Source organism: Suricata suricatta, chromosome 6, assembly GCF_006229205.1.
Source record: "Suricata suricatta isolate VVHF042 chromosome 6, meerkat_22Aug2017_6uvM2_HiC, whole genome shotgun sequence".
Taxonomy (NCBI): Eukaryota; Metazoa; Chordata; class Mammalia; order Carnivora; family Herpestidae; genus Suricata; species Suricata suricatta.
The window spans coordinates 136,741,548-136,757,974 of NC_043705.1; the positions used below are offsets into that span (position 1 = coordinate 136,741,548).

General features: G+C 46.7%; 1 protein-coding gene across 1 annotated transcript in view; it reads right to left on the bottom strand.

Annotated features, from left to right (window-relative positions):
- Positions 1-538: 538 nt before the first annotated feature.
- The window catches only part of OTULINL (OTU deubiquitinase with linear linkage specificity like), a 69,811-nt gene continuing 53,922 nt past the window's right edge, over positions 539-16,427 (bottom strand). The window contains exons 4-10 of the mRNA XM_029941283.1: positions 8,341-8,500; positions 8,220-8,251; positions 8,030-8,121; positions 6,536-6,685; positions 3,209-3,337; positions 1,825-2,094; positions 539-902 (exon numbers count right to left, since the gene is read on the bottom strand). Of these exons, the coding sequence (XP_029797143.1) occupies positions 729-902; positions 1,825-2,094; positions 3,209-3,337; positions 6,536-6,685; positions 8,030-8,121; positions 8,220-8,251; positions 8,341-8,500 (1,007 nt within the window). The 3' untranslated portion in view covers positions 539-728. The remainder of the gene's footprint in view (positions 903-1,824; positions 2,095-3,208; positions 3,338-6,535; positions 6,686-8,029; positions 8,122-8,219; positions 8,252-8,340; positions 8,501-16,427) is intronic.

The following is a 16,427-nucleotide window of genomic DNA, read 5'->3' on the forward strand; positions in this document are numbered from 1 at the left end:
CAGTTTAATATTTTGTAATAGTTCAATAATTATCATTCAGTTGCCTTAATCTACAGAATTAATCTTTTTTTTATCATAAAACATATTCAACTGGCCAGATGCAACAGTAAAACATTGTAAAGTGATATAAAACAAATTGTACAACATTACAAAGTAGTGATTGTTTGTGTGTATGTGTTCATATACACATATATAAAACTATACAATGTATACACGTGTGTATATGGGTGTGGGTGTGTACACGCATACCCCATACACAGTTAATCAAGTGGTTCTAGAAAATCAATATACCATAAAGATTCCTGGGAAGGTAATAATTATAAAATAAGGCCACGTTTATAATGATCCTGAATCAGTCAAAGACAAGGTTCCTAATGAAAACATCAAGGTTAGAGACAAATTCTTTCCTGGTTAGTCTGTTCCCCCTTCTCCTCTCGCTTTTTTCCTGCTGTTGGAATGCCCAGATTTACCGCCCTGGTGCCCTTCAAGGCCTGTGGCATGTGAATGACTAGAGCCCACATGAACAAGGTCAAGGCTGGTTTGGAGGATATCACTGGAAGGTTAAGGCATGCCATCCGTGCACCTGTGTCCTGGGCACCTGAAGGTCCAGAGAAGAAGGTCCCAATCCCTTCCGTGGTTACAACACCAGCTTCGGTTCTCCAACTGGACGTGGCTTGAAAGTGTGACCGCTGTGAACGGTGAGGGCCGGTGCCAAGCCCACGCCAGACTTAGAAGACGGGAATGTGGTAGTGGCGGTCATTCTCCGTCAGCAGGGAGATCTCGGGCCACTCCCTGAGCGGCAAATCTGGGTAGCAGACCTGGAAGTCTCTGGAGTTAAACTTGAACAGTCGGAACACTTTTATCTTTATTTCAAGGGAGTGTCCAAGAATAAACATATCGATCTGGGGAAGAGATGAAAGAGAGGTCATGAACACACGTTTCCAATTTCCTGCCCCACCAGAGAAGGGAGCGTGCTCTCCTTGGCTTAGGAAGGAACGCCCTGTTTACAGGCCGGCACATGAACCACCGAGTGGCCACCGTCAGGGACAAATGTCCATGACTCAGAAGGTGGGGACAAGTGGAGAAACATCTCTGTAGACTAGCACAAAAAAGTTACAGGGAAATGCTGTTGGGGAGGGGGGGGTGGAGAACTAATAAAAAATAAAGGATGCTCATGGTTAAGATCACTGTTTTCCAACTAATTTTAGATAAATCCTTATAAAAATGTCAGGTAATTTTGTGCACCGCCTAAGAGAACAAAGGAAAACAAAACAAAACCTCCTCTATGGGGATAAAAAAAAAGTCTTATCTGGATTTAAAAGTTTTCAATAATTCTTTTTAACTTAAAGTTTATTTATTACTTTTAAAATAATCTCTACACCCAGCATGGGACTTGAACTCACGACCCTGAGATCAAGAGCCATCTGCTATTCTGACTGAGACAGCTGGGCGCCCCTAAAATTTTCGGCCGTGTCGATCTATCTGCAGGATGGAGCCAGATTCTTTCCCCAGCACCGTCTCACTCTCCGGCTGGGCTTTCTCTTGATTAAACTCGGCTGGGGGCAAACCGGGCGGCATCTGGGAAGCAGTGTGAAAGCCTAGAAGGGCCTCCAGCCCCGCTCAGTGGCCCTGGGGCTGGAAAGACACACAGCAAACTGCGCAGCGCGGTGCGGTTTCCGCTCCTCCTTCCCTCCTTGCAGGGGCAATAACCTCAGGCCACGCCCCCGCGGCCCCTGGCTTAGCCCCGCTCAAGGTCAACCCCGCACAGCTGGGCGTCTGAGCACCACCAGCGCCGCCCGGGCACCAGTCTTCTGCCCCAATTACCTGCTCCAGGCCACATGTGTCGCCCACGGAATTCAGGTGGTTCATCATGAAGCTCAGAGGGTCGGACGATGTTTCCCGGGAAAACAGGAGTCGAAAAAGACTGGGAATGACCTTTTTCGTCTTCATTTGTTCATAAACTTCAGTAACTTGATATAGCATGATGAACTTCAAAGCTTCATAAAGTTTGTATTCCAGAATAGCATCAGAAAAAAGGATGTTGCACATACTTCCTCTCTTGTGATAATCTCTAATCCCACTAAATTCAGTCCACTGAGAACACAGACATGGGAGTGGGAGTTAAGTGGCTTAAAATACTTACAAAAATAAACCAAAGATGCACAGAGGGGACCCTTAGCTTTTCATTTTATATCTTAGGACCCCGATTTTTCTTTTTTTTTTTTTTAATTTTTAATGTTTTATTTATTTTTGATACAGAGAGAGACAGAGCATGAGAGGGGGAGGGGCAGAGAGAGAAGGAGACACAGAACCAGAAGCAGGCTCCAGGCTCTGAGCTAGCTGTCTGCACAGACCCTGATGCGGGGCTCGAACCCATGAACGTGAGATCTGACCTGAGCCGATGTCGGAGGCTTAACCGACTGAGCCACCCAGGCACCCCGACCCCGAGTTTTCTTAACCATAAGTATATATTACTTTTACAATAACAAACTGGTTTAAATATTTTTTTCCAAGAAAGCACCATCGGTTAGGTAAAACACCAAGCAGGTGGGTTTCCTAGGACAGCTTAACGTAGCCGGTTGCCCAGGAGAGATTCCGGAAGCGAACAGAACTAACTAGTATTCATTCCCACTCACCACGTGCCAAGCGCGGTCAAAGCCACACGTATTAACTTGCTCAATCCTCACAGTAACCATACGGGGGACACACTATTCACATGTCAGTTTTACACGCCAGAAAACCCCAGCGCGGAAATGTTATGGTGTTTACCAGGGAGGATTCATGTCGACAATCCCAAATCTGTGTCTATCATAGGCAAGAACAATTCTTAGTTCAAACGATAGCGTCTGTGGAGCCCCCAAGTTATTAGTAGGGCACATTCCAGAAATGCACACTTCTGAACACCCTGCCTGAACCTTGTGCCACGTCTTTCTGGGGGGAAACAAAGGTACAGGACTGTTGAGGTTTCCTGGCCAGCCCACAAAGGCCTCCTGCACCCGTCGTGGGCCTAACTGTCACGTAGGACGTTGCTCTTGTTCACTACTTGGAAGGAGGAGGAACAGGAAAGCCCACCGCAGGTCCTAGGACGGAGAGCCTCCTGCCCGCACGCCCTCCTCCTGAGGCATCAGGCGACGTGCCTGCCGGAGAAGGACCCCTACACCCGGTGCGTGCTTTTCATTCCTTGTCATTTCTTCCCCCAGACACTCACCTGCGTTTTCAATAATTCCACGCATTTACGTAATTTTCCAAACACATTGGAGCCTGTATACTTCTCAGGACCAAAACTGTATTGCTGGATCCAATTACAACCTTGCGAAAAGAGCAGTTTTTCAGGAAGCTTGAAAAGGAAGGAGATGCCAACTGTGATTAGTGCCTCAATATTCATGACATCACAATTCAGAATGCGCCGCAGCACACGATCTCACCTCACTCGGGGGTCTCCATTGAAAAAGACTATAACAATAACTAAATAAAAACTTACGGATTCTTCTTCTAGATTTGTGGATTCAGTGATTTAGATCATATTTTCTCTTCTTTTTTTTTTTTGACAGAGAGAGCATGAGTGGGGGAGAGGGGCAGAGAGAGAGAATCTTTTTCTTTTTTTATGTTTACTTATTTATTCTTGAGGGAGAGAGAGAAAGAGCCCCCGTGCACGAGCATGAGTGGGGAAGGGGGCAGAGGGAGAGCGAGAGGGAGCTGTAAGCAGGCTCCATGCTCAGCGTGAAGCCTGACACGGAGCTGGAGCCCATGAACATGAGATCATGACCTGAGCCGAAACCAAGAGCTGGACACTCAACCCACTGAGCCACCCGTGTGCCCCTGGGCCCCTGGATCATATTCCTTCTTTCAAAAGGTATGTTTATTTTTGAGAGAGAGAGAGAGAGAGAGAGAATGAGAAGCAGGAGAGGGGCAAAGAGAGAGAAAGAGAGACACAGAATCCAAAGCAGGCTCCAGTCTCCGAGCTGTCAGCACAGAGCCGGACGCGGGGCTCGAACCCACAAACCACAAGATCATGACCTGAGCTGTAAGACGCTTAACCGACTGAGCCACCCAGACACCCCCTGGATCATATTCTTAATTTACAATTTCACAGCTGATGAAAACCTACATGAAGATTATGTTTATGAGACAATCTTTCTAAAACATTTCCCTAATAGCCTAGGTCTCTCCGCTTAGAAATTATTTTTATGCTGGGGCGCCTGGGTGGCTCAGTCGGTTAAGCCTCCGACTTCGGCTCAGGTCAGATCTCACGTTCGTGGGTTCGAGCCCCGCGTCAGGCTCTGTGCTGACAGCTAGCTCAGAGCCTGGAGCCTGCTTCCGGTTCTGTGTCCTTCTCTCTCTGCCCCTTCCCCTCTCATGATTTGTCTCTCTCTGCATCAAAAATAAATAAAAATAAAAACATTTAAAAAAATTATTTTTATGCAAACAATGCTAGAATTCCATAGCACACCAGGAAGTCCATGGATTTTAGAATAAAGGCACTTTGGGGTCCAAACCCCACTCTGTCACTCACCAGCTAAGAGACTGCTCCCCCAGTGCTGATTACTTACTCTCTTGGCCTCACCCTCCACATACACAGGGGCAATATCTCCATTTTACAGAACTCTTGGTGGGATTAAATAAGACCACAGAATACGTAAGGCTCTGATCCCGTGAAGGGCTCTGACCCCTCTCTCCGCCCGGCTGCGCTTGGGGAGCCCTGAGGCTTGTCGTGGTCTCTGTCCCGGGCAGCTGGCCACGGGCACACTGCGTGCACTTGACGAGTGCTCCCTAGATAAAATTAAACTGATCAAAACAACTCTCAATTCAGAAATGGGAAGGAAACAGACCATGTGCAGCTACATAACTGCATGTATTTTATATACTCTCTCTTTCTTTGTGCCTCTGCCCTTAAATGAACACCCCAAATTAAACATCCTACATTCAAAATAAAAATTCAGGTTGTTCATCAAGAATGTACTGCCTCAGGGAACTTCGGTGGCTCAGCTGGTTGAGCGTCTGACTCTCAATTTCAGCTCAGGTCATGATCCCAGGGTCGTGGGATCGAGCCCTGCTTCGGGCTCCATGCTGAGTGTGGAGCTTGCTTAAGATTCTCTCTTTCTTTCCCTCTCTGCCCCCTCTCCCCCACTCATGCTCTCTATCTAAAAAAATAAAGAAGAATTAAAAAAAAAAAAGAAAGTACTCCCTTATGCCATTAAAATAAAAAAACAAAAATCAAGGCACAGACTGGGAGAAAATATTTGCAAATCACATATCTGATAAAGCACTTGTATTCAGAATATATAAAGAAATCTCAAAATCCAATCAATGATAAAATAAAAACGGGCAAAAGATTTAAACAGACACTTCTCTAAGAAGATAATAATGGATGGCCAATAAGCACATCCGTCCTCACTACCAGAATGCCAACTAAAGGCACAGTGACACCAGTGCACATCTATCACAATGGCTGAAACACACGCACGCACACACATGCACACACACGCGCACACACAGCCCCAACCTGATGATCCTGGTTAGAATTCAGACCAACTGGAACTCTTACTGGTAGAAATGCAAAATGGTAGAACCACTCTGAAAGTCAGTTTGGTAGCTTATGAACTCAGACCTATACCCACCACATGAGTTTACAATCTCACTCACAGGCATTTGTCCAAAAGGAATGAAAACCATCATTCATACAAAATCTTGTTTGGGAATATTTATATCAGCTTTATTCGTGGCTGTCACAAACTAAAGATAATCTAGATGGCCTTCCACTGAAGAATGGATAAGCAATGTCACACTCCCATCACGGAATACCACTCAACAGTAAAAAGGAATGAACTACAATTCCCAGAACATGCAGATGAACTGCAATGCCTTTTGCTGAGCGAGAGAAGTCAGACTCAAAAGGCTGCTCACGGGATAATTCCATATACATGACATTCTGGAAAAGGCAGAACCATCAGGTCGTAAGACCGATCAGCGATGGCCCTCGGCCAGCGGTGAGAGAAGGGCTGTAAAGGAACAGTGGAGAAGCTCTCTTGTTTTTAACATTTATTAACTTTTGAGAGTGAGACAGGCAGAGCACAAGCTGGGGAGGAGCAGAAAGAGAGGGAAACAGAATGTGAAGCCAGACCCAGGCTGAGCCGTCAGCACAGAGCCCCACCTGAGGCTTAAACTCACAAGCCGTGAGATCATGACCTGAGCTGAAGTCAGACGCTTCACTGACTGAGCCCCCCAGCTGCCCCGAGGAACAGTGGGGAATCTCTGGAATGCTCTATGTGTTTGTTAAAACTCGAATAACTGTGGAGTAACAAAGTGAGCTTCAGCAGACCTCCTGGCTTATGAAGACGATGCTGCTCTCGGGAAAAGACGGTGGCACCAAAACAAACACCCCTGCCTGTGACGGCCCTTCTGACCTGGAGGGGCCCCAGGGCCTTCAAAGGCTCCCTCCGCCTCGGGACGCACGAGCTGCCCACGGAGGACCAGGCACCTGCATCACAGGCCTTGGCAGCGCGACGCTCCCCCACGTTCCAGCGAGCGGACAGACCTTCACGATGTCTTTTTCCTTCATCCAGGATGGAAAGGAGAGTCCCTGGCTGAATATCTGGAAGAGCACGGACCTCAGCGCGTCGTAGTTATCTCTCTTCACTTGTCGCACACACTTGATGTGATGCCGCCAGAACAGCTCCTCGTACGCCTGCCCGCACAAAAGCAACACGTTCGTTTTCAAATCCTCTGGATGATGGAATAGAAAAGTGAATTCACTGTATGGGCCGCGAGGTGCCACTCCCAAAAAAGGGGGACAACTGAGACAAAACAATGCTAAATTATGAATGTGACCACATGTCGCTTGTTTTATTCTGAGAGCGGGGAAGGTGAGCAGGGGAGGGACAGAGAGAGAGAGAGAGAGAGAATCCCGAGCAGCTGTGTGTAGCCCAACACAGGGCTCGAATCCATGAACCGGGAGACCATGACCTGAGCTGAGATCAAAAGTCAGAGGCTCAACCGACCGAGCCACCCAGGCACCCTATGATTACATGTCATTTTATTTTATTTTATTCTATTATTTTATTTTTAATAGTTTATTGTCAAATTGGTTTCCATAAAACACCCAGTGCTCTTCCCCACAAGTGCCCTCCTCCATCACCACCACCTCTCTTCCCCCCTCCCCCTGCCCCTTCAACCCTCAGTTCATTCTCAGCATTCAATAGTCTCTCAAGTTTTGCATCCCTCTCTCTCCCCAACTCTCGTTCCCTCCTCCCCTCCCCCTGGTCCTCCATTAGGTTTCTCCTGTTTTCCTGTTAGACCTATGAGTGCAAACATATGGTATTTGTCCTTCTCTGCCTGACTTATTTCACTTAGCATGACACCCTCAAGGTCCATCCACTTTCCTACAAATGGCCAGATTTCATTCTTTCTCATTGCCATGATTACACGTCATTTTAAAGGGACATTTGTGTGTACTGAGTCTGTGTCGTTCCTTTTCAGTTGATAACTTCCTGGAAGCCCAGGAGCCAGGCAATGCCATTCAGGGGTGATGATGGCTACAATGTGACCACAGTGGGGTAAAAAATACTATATACTTTTAAGACCACGCTAAAAAGGACTTGGAATGAAAATTTCTTGCTGCTGACAAGGTTGGATAGCACCGCTGGGAATAGTTACCAAGATCGGTCCAGTGGGAAATTCTAAAACTCCTCGGAATATTTCACATCCAGGTGCCTAATCCCTGCAAAGCCAGAAGCCTCCCCTGCTTGTCAAGAGAGCCCGCAGCCTTGGCAGGTGGAGCTGGAAAGAGTGCCAGCCTCGAGTTTCCCTAAGTGACAGCCTACTGTGTGTCATCATCTTCGCCTGCAAAGGCACTGGCTCCAGGTGGAAGCCAAAGCCACTGTCCTGCGGCTGCACGGTGCTCTCTGGCTGTCCCCTGCGGCACACCTGGGGTTAGTAGATCTTTGGGTTTAGTAAAGCGGGGCGGAATGTTAGCTTCCTGATCTTTACACACAAATTCCCCATCGTCCGTGACCTTTGTGAACAGACGCACCTTCCGCATCAGCTTGGCACGCGGCGTCTCTCCCTTCCATTCTCGCGCACAGTAACTGAGGAGATCCACCTCCGCCTCCACGCTCAGGTTCCCTGGACCAAATCAGACACGGAAGGTAGTTAATTTTCCCCTTTCCTTGCCCTTCTTGAACCCTCTCTGCACCTTAGAAATAAGACACGAAAATATTTACTTTTGAATTTCCTCTGCAGATATCCGATCCACCTAAAAGATAGAGGGAAAATAACATCAAAAATCTACTTTTGTATAGCAAGGGTCTGTTGGTGAAACCAGAGGTTAGTACAACCACCTACCATTTCAGCCGATGCCTCAAGTAGGCGTGCACCCTCCTCACGTAGCAGAGCGCGGCCACCAGGAAGGACGCAGCCAGCGTCACTGAGCCCTTGGCGATCTTCCACGCAGTGTCCACGGCGTGGCTGGTGACCAGCGTCCAGGAGTGAACCTGGTCACCTCCTACAAAAAGTTAATAATAAAAAAAAGACACAGCACAATGATACAAGTCTGCTTTGTTTAATGGGGGGGAGGGATGCGTTGCTAATTGTACCTGCCTAGCATTTGTCATTGATTACATAAATAGCTTTTAAAGCATTCAAAAATACATTCTGAAAGTTAAAGAAACACCCGGTTCTCCTATAATCAATGTCATGCATAAGAACGTCTTTGTTCCACACAATTCGTGAGGAATAATCATAGAGTATAGGTTCCAGGGTCCCTCAGACCTATTCAAAACCCGTGTCTCACTACCCTGGCCGTGTGACTGGGGGAAACCTCACTGCTCTGCTCCTAACTGTCTTGAGTGGAATATTGGGGGAAAACACTGATCTCCCTGGAGAAAGATGCAATGAAATTAAGAACGCATGCTGTGCCGGGTATCTGCTGAATCCGAGAACGGTTCCAGGAGGGATTCCGCTCAACATGAGGGTCCTCCAGTGATGCCGCCACCATGTACATCTGCCCACTTGGTTTTTTTCTTTTTTCAGTAGAGAGAGAGCACAATTGGAAGAGGGGGGAGAGGGAGAGAGAGAGAATCTCAGGCTCCATGCTCAGTGCGGAGCCCAGGGTGGGACTTGATCCCACAACCCTGGGATCATGACCTGAGCTGAAATCAAGAGTTGGACACTCTTGACTGAGTGACTGAGTGATCCAGGTGCCTCCCACCCCACCCTCCCTTTTTTTAATTTTAAAGATATTCTTAAATCATTAAGAGCCATGATGGATGGCTTCACCTCATCACACACAATGAGTGGTCCAACTCACAGGCACATGGACATGATTTCCAGGATATGGACCCCTGAGCAGAGCTGTGAGGTGGAGACGAAGGTGCGGCACACCGTCCACGTTGCAATTCCTGATTTGACCGGAGAGAATGAATGGGCCTCGAGAGCTCCGACCGCATACATGCAACATCTTACCATGTGTAGCACATTCCCAAGTATATGATGCTTGAGCATGTAAATGCCAAAGTACAAACGAGGAAGAGAGCTTTTGAACAGTGGCCAAACCTCCTGGGGTTCATTGTGAAATCGTTCTCTCCCTGGCACAAGGTTCAGTAAAATTCCAGTGATTAACGGTAGTAAAAGCCTCAGCAACTCAAAATCTACAATTTTAGCGTTTTTTTTAAAAGTAGGCTCTACACCCAATGTAGGGCTTGACCTCATGACCCCAAGGTCAAGAGTGGCATGCTCCACCGAGTGAGCCAGCGAGGTGCCCAAATTTTAGCATTTTTGATCATATAGATCTTTGATTTAAACTCTCACAAGAAAGAATTTACTGGCAAATAAAGAAATAAAGTTACCAGTAAATAAAAATACACATTTTTACAATTAGCAACATTACTTAAAAGGACTTTTTTTATGTTGGCTACTATTTTTTAAAGCATAGTTTATTGTCTAATTGGCTAACATACAATGTGTACAGTGTGCTCTTGTTTGGGGGGTAGGTTCCCGTGATTCATTGCTTACATATAACACCCAGCGCTCATCCCCACAAGTGCTCTCCTCCATGCCCATCACCCACTTCCCTTCTCTTCCATCCCCCCATCCCCCCTCAGTTTGTTTTCTGTATTTAAGAGTCTCTTATGGTTTGCCTCCCTCCCTCTCTGTTTGTAACTGTTTTTCCCCTTCCCTTCCCCCATGGTCTTCTGTTAAGTTTCTCAAGTTCTACATATGAGTGAAAACATATACCTGTCTTTTTCTGATTTATTTCACTTAATACCCTCCAGTTCCATCCACACTGCTGCAAATGGCATGATTTCATTCTTTCTCACTGCCAAGTAGTGTTCCATTGTGTATATAAAACATATCTTCTTTATACATTCATCAGTTGATGGACATTTAAACTCTCTCCATAGTTTGGCCATTGTTGAAAGCCGTCCTATAAACATTGGGGTACATGTGCCCTTATGAATCAGCACTCCTGTATCGTTTGGATAAATTCTTAGCAGTGCTATTGCTGGGTCATAGGGTAGTTCTATTTTTAACATTTTGAGGAACCTCCACACTGTTTTCCAGAGTGGCTGCACCAGTTTGCCTTCCCACCAACAGTGCAAGAGGGTTCCTATTTCTCCACGTCCTCACCAGCATCTGTTGTTTCCTGAGTTGTTCATTTTAGCCGCTCTGACTGGAGTGAGGAGGTATCCCAGTGTGGCTGTGTATTTCCCTGATGATGCATGACATTGAGCATCTTTTCATGTGTCTGTTGGCCATCTGGATGTCTTCCTTGTCTATTCATGTCTTCTGCTCATTTCTTCACTGGTTTGTTTTTTTGGGGGGGGTGTTAAGTTTGGTAAGTTCTTTATAGATTTTGGATACTAGCCCTTTATCTGGTATGTCATTTGCAAATATCTTTTCTCATCAGTTCCATCAGTTGCCTTTTAGTTTTGTTGATTATTTCCTTTGTAGTACAGAAACTTTTTATCTTGGTGAGGTCCCAATAGTTAATTTTTACTTTTAATTCCCTTGCCTTTGGAGGCGTGTTGAGCAAGAAATTGCTGCAGCTGAGGTCAAAGTGGTTATTGCCTGTTTTCTCCTCAAGGGTTTTGATGGTTTCCTGTCTCACATTTAGGTCTTTCATCCATTTTGAGTTTATTTTTGTGCATGGTGTAAGAAAGTGGTCTAGTTTCATTCTCTGCATGCTGCCATCCAGTTCTCCTAACACCATTTGCTAAAGAGACAGTCTTTTTTCCATTGGATATGCTTTCCTGCTTTGTCAAAGATTTGACATAGGACCATACATTTGTGGGTCCAATTCTGGGTTCTCTATTCTATTCTATTCTATTCTATTCTATTCTATTCTATTCTATTCCATTGGTCTATGTGTCTGTTTTTGTCCCAATACCATGCTGTCTTGATGATGACAGCTTTGTAGTAGAGGCTAAAGTCTGGGATTGTGATGCCTCCCGTTTTGGTTTTCTTCTTCAATATTACTTTGGCTATTCAGGGTTTTTTGTGGTTCCATACAAATTTTAGGATTGCTTGTTCTAGCCGGTGCAATTTTGATTGGGATTGCATTGAATGTGTAGATTGCTTTGGGTAGTATTGAATTTTAACAATATTTATTCTACCAATCCGTGAGCATGGAATATTTTCCCATTTCATTGTGTCTTCTTCAATTTGCTTCGTAAGTTTTCTGTAGTTTTCAGCATATGTATCTTTTACATCTTTGGTTAGGTTTATTCCTCGGTATTTTATGTTCTTGGTGCAACTGTAAATGGGATCGACTTCTTGATTTCTCTGACACTTCATTATTGGTGTATAGAAATGCAACCGATTTCTGTATGTCGATTTCGTATCCTGCGACTTTGCTGAATTCCTGTATCATTTCTAGCAGTTTTTTTGGTGGACTCTTTCAGGTTTTCCAGATAGAATATCATGTCGGCTGCAAAAAGTAAAAGTTTGACTACTTCTTTGCCAATTTTTAGGCCTTTCATTTCATTTTCTTGTGTGGTTGCTGATGCTGGGATTTCCAACACTACGTTAAACAACAGTGGTCAGCGTGAACATCCCTGTTGTGTTCTTGATCTCTTGGGGAAAGCTCTCAGTTTAAAAGGGCATTTTCAAAAACAGGCACTCATCTGTTTAGAATAATTCATTAGCTGTTCACTGTACATTTACTCCTGCCTAGATAATTAGCAAAACTTGTGTACGATGTTTAAAAATGTAAAGCTATACTGCCTTTACATCTACAATTTAGATTTTTATTAATTCAGAGTGATTTCCCAACTGTGAAAAATTCTGACATATATAAATACTGTTAGTAACTTCTTAAATTCAGGAAGAATTTGAACTTTGTCTATGCAATACATAACTTCTTTAATGTATTTATAAACTTTTCCTAGAAAAGTGGAATATTACATATGGGTTTACAGTGTTTTTTTCTCTTCATACACATTAGACATCTTTTCACTTAACTATATATAGATCGACATTATTCTTTTTAAAGAACACATACTACCTTAGTAGACATACAGACCACATGGAGTGCCTGAGTGGCTCTGTTGGTTAAGTGTCTGACTCTTGATTTTGGTCAAGTCATGATTTCATGGTTCGTGGGATAGAGCCCTGCGTTGGGCTCTGTGCTGATGGCATGGAGCCTGCTTGGGATTCTCTCTCTCCCTCCTTCTCTCTCTCTCTACCCCTCCCCCACTCTCTCTCTCTCAAAAAAAAATTAAAATGGAAAGATTGACCATTATATGGAACATAATCATTGCCTTACCAATAAACCATGTGGATTATTTCCCATTCTTCACTCTTAGGAACACTGCTGAGAAAGACATTATCCCCCAATAGTCCTTGTGGCCTCCCGGTAGCTTTTAGGATAATTTCAAGAAGAGGAAACCCTGGATCGAGGGGTGTGTACATTTTTAGTTTTGACAGATATTGATGAAGCACCTTCCAAAACAAACCATCCATTAGCACGCCCTTCATATGTACGAGTGTCCCTATGTCCCTAAGCCCCAGTTCTGGTCATGATTTCCCACAGCCGTCCGCATTTCTGTAGGAACACATTCACATTTCTTCCTCCAGGAAGAGCCTTGTAGAGCATCTGCCTATTTCCCACTGGGTGGTGCTCGTGTTTGCGTGGACTTGGAGGGCCTGCCATCACTGAGGTGGGGTCTGGCTGCTGTGCCCTCCATGGGGCACACTGCTGTCATCCGTCACAGACTCTAACCACCCCACTGTAGTCTCAGAGTTACTGCCAGGCCTTCTGGGGTGCTTGATTTGAGACCTTAAGCCAGGCCTTCTCCATAGCACCTGCCCAGGCTTCCAGGGGACCCACTGCAGATATGGCTCTTCACACACACACCACTTCCTTAGCCTAATGCCCTTATCCTCGAAATTAAGCCCTGCCTCCAAGCCAGGAAAGGGACACGATCAACATATTAGAAAAAAACAGGTGAGGACTCAGTACCCCTTTTCTGTGCAAACCTAGAAGATAAACTCTAACTCCTGGCTTCCCCCTACCTAACCAGCAGTTTATGATCAAGTGACTCTAACCAAAGAAGGACCAGGATGCACGAACACAGGGGCTGGTGTGGGTGCCAGGGAACGACCTGGCAGCGGGGCCCCTGAGGTCCCGGGTCAGGGGCTGCAGCTCACAGGCAATCCTGCAGTGTCCGTACCATACATGAAAATATTATAAGGAGTGGGGCTTCCTGTCTGTCTAAGGAGAGGAAGTGCAGTGCTTTAGTGGGAAAAGTGTGGCTCTGCTGATAATTAAAATAGCTATGATGTGAGTTTTGCTATAAGCCAGAGCCGTGCTATGTGCTTTCTAGTCATTTTCTTGGGGCGCCCGGGTGGCTCAGTCAGTTAAGCATCTGACTCTTGGTTTCGGCTCAGGTCGTGATCTCATGGTTCATAAGTTCGAGCCTCGTGTCAGAGTTCAAGTTCGCGCCGTCAGCTCAGAGCCTGCTTGGGATTCTCTCTCCCTCTCTCTGCCCCTCCCCTCCACACATGTGTGCTTTCTCTCACTTTCACTCTGTCTCAAAGTAAATAAATAAACTTTAAAACATAAAGTAATTCTCTCATTTGCTCCTGCAAATGCTGCCCCACTGTGGCCAGGAGGCCCTGGCCCCTGCCTGGCCCTGCTCCTGCACTGGTGACCTCTTTTCCCGGGGCTTCTGCTTCTCCACCAGGGGATGGAAACACCGTGCAACAGTGCCTGGGACACAGGGAGTGCCACGCCGGCCCTCGTGAGCCTTCCTGCGGAGTCCCACGGGAGCGGAGCGGTTTCGGCCTCTGGAATTGTGCCTCGGCTTGTGAGGTGGGTGGAAACGTGAGGGGAGCTCTGAGCAAGCCATCTGGCAAAGCCCAAGTCCCAGTCCGTGTTGATTATTGCTCTTACTGCTACTACTCTAACCACTCTTATTTTGCAGATGAGGATGCATGGGAGGGAGAGACTGAAGATTAAATACGTAAGTGGTAAAGCTGGAATCCCAAGACGGGGCACCGTGGTGCCGGAGCGCAGGCCGCATCCCTCGGCGGCCCTGGCTGCGAACGAGGCAGCTGAGTAAGCCTTCAAATTCACTTTGCTCTGGCAAGTGGAACTGAGACTCTTTAAAAATCAAAATTTTTCCCGCGTGCGTCAATAACTGATTTGTAACTCAAAAGCGACAGCCATAGACAGTACCACAAATGAGGTGCCTTGCAAATTACTATCATGAACTCGACTTGGATGATCTCATGAGTCAAACCTTATTTCCCCAAATACAGCTGAGGGGGGTAAAGTCTTTCATGTCAGGATCTTCACGGGGGTCCCCTGACCACCAGCCCCCCCCCCCCAGGGAGAGAAGTCAGGGAGAATTCAGCCCTGGCCCAGCCTCCCCTCCCCTGGCCAGGAGGGCCCAGGCTTGGGTGATGCTCACCCGGACAAACAGGAAAAGAGAGTCAGGCGCCACCAGGCATGCAGTCATTGAACACAACACAGACAGGATGAAGGACGAGAACCAGACACAAGGGACGGGGCAGGTTTTGGCAATGAAGAATCTCCAGGAAGTGAAGGGGAGAGGAAGAGAACAGAAGCACTGTCAGAATTACATGTTTGGCCCTCTTTCAGGTTCATCAAGAGACAAAAAAGAAAGAAAATTTCTTTTTAGTACTTTTGGGATGGACGACGTGGGAAGTGGCCGAAATGAAGCCGCCATGTGCTTCTGTGCTGTTGGAAGGTGGGTCAGTCAGGTCTCACCCCCCCCCCCCCCCCCCCCCCCCCCCCCCCCCCCCCCCCCCCCCCCCCCCCCCCCCCCCCCCCGGTCTTCAGCACGAAGACACGCCAGGGACCCCAACGCACCCTGTGGGAAGAAGTCATCCTTCCGTAGCTAAGAGATCCTTGAAGGACTGCATAGGAGCCTCCCGAAGCCAACAACGTGGCTATCTGAAAGTAAAATCTGATCTGCCATCGCTCAAACTATATATGGTGGATGAGACCACTGGCTAGAACTGAGAAAGAAAGAAAAAAGCCATCTTTGTGGTAAGATTCTACTTAGAATTTTTTCCATTCTCTAAAATGTACCAAAGCTGAAAAAATTCAAACATTAACACAGGAAACCAAAAAGAAAGAAAAAAAAAAAACCCTGAAAACAAAACCAAAAGACACTGAAGAGCGGAAACAGAGTAAGGATGCACACGGCAGCGCCCCCACCCCCGGGGCCCGGGCTCGTTCTCACGGAAACTCCTCAGGGTCTCCCTCGCCTTCGAAACTTCCAGCGGTTTCCTGGCCCAGACAGCCCATCGGTTCCTGCCTCTACTTGTCTCCCGATCTTACTCATGGCACAGCCGTCCACGGCGCCTTCTCCCTCCACACGTCTACGCAGCCAACTGCATCCGGCTGTTGACTTTCTCCTGAAGCAGATCAGGGGCTACCTAGTGGGCCACGGAGGGGGGAGATTGGGCCTGAGCCAAAAGACGTAAAAGGCAATTTAATTTAGATGTTTGGGAGCAGAGGGAGCAAAGAAATATATGCGTTAATGTCATCTTGTTAAAAAAAAAATCTTGTTAAAAAAAAGATACTAAATGTAATTTAATGACCTCAACAGCTCCTCCATCAGCGTTATGGTTAATTGGCAGGAGGCAGGCGAGGGAGGGCCCGAGAGAGACGGACTGACGGATCAGGGAGCAGAGGGGGACCCGGTGGGGTCCTGGGACAGCTCACACTCTTCTCGGCCGGAGGAGTGAAGGGGCTGGGGGGGTGGCCGGGACGAAGCCAGTGACACACGTTTCAGAGGTGCTGGTAAACTTTTCACACTTCTCTGAGCTGAATTGTGGAGCACCACCCGCTCTGAAAAAGTGAACGTGGCTTTCAGGTTATTCTAACCAAAGGTGGAAAGTACTGCAGAGAGGTCTGATCAGCCGTCCGGTTGGAACCGGGACCAGGAAAGTCTGGGAAG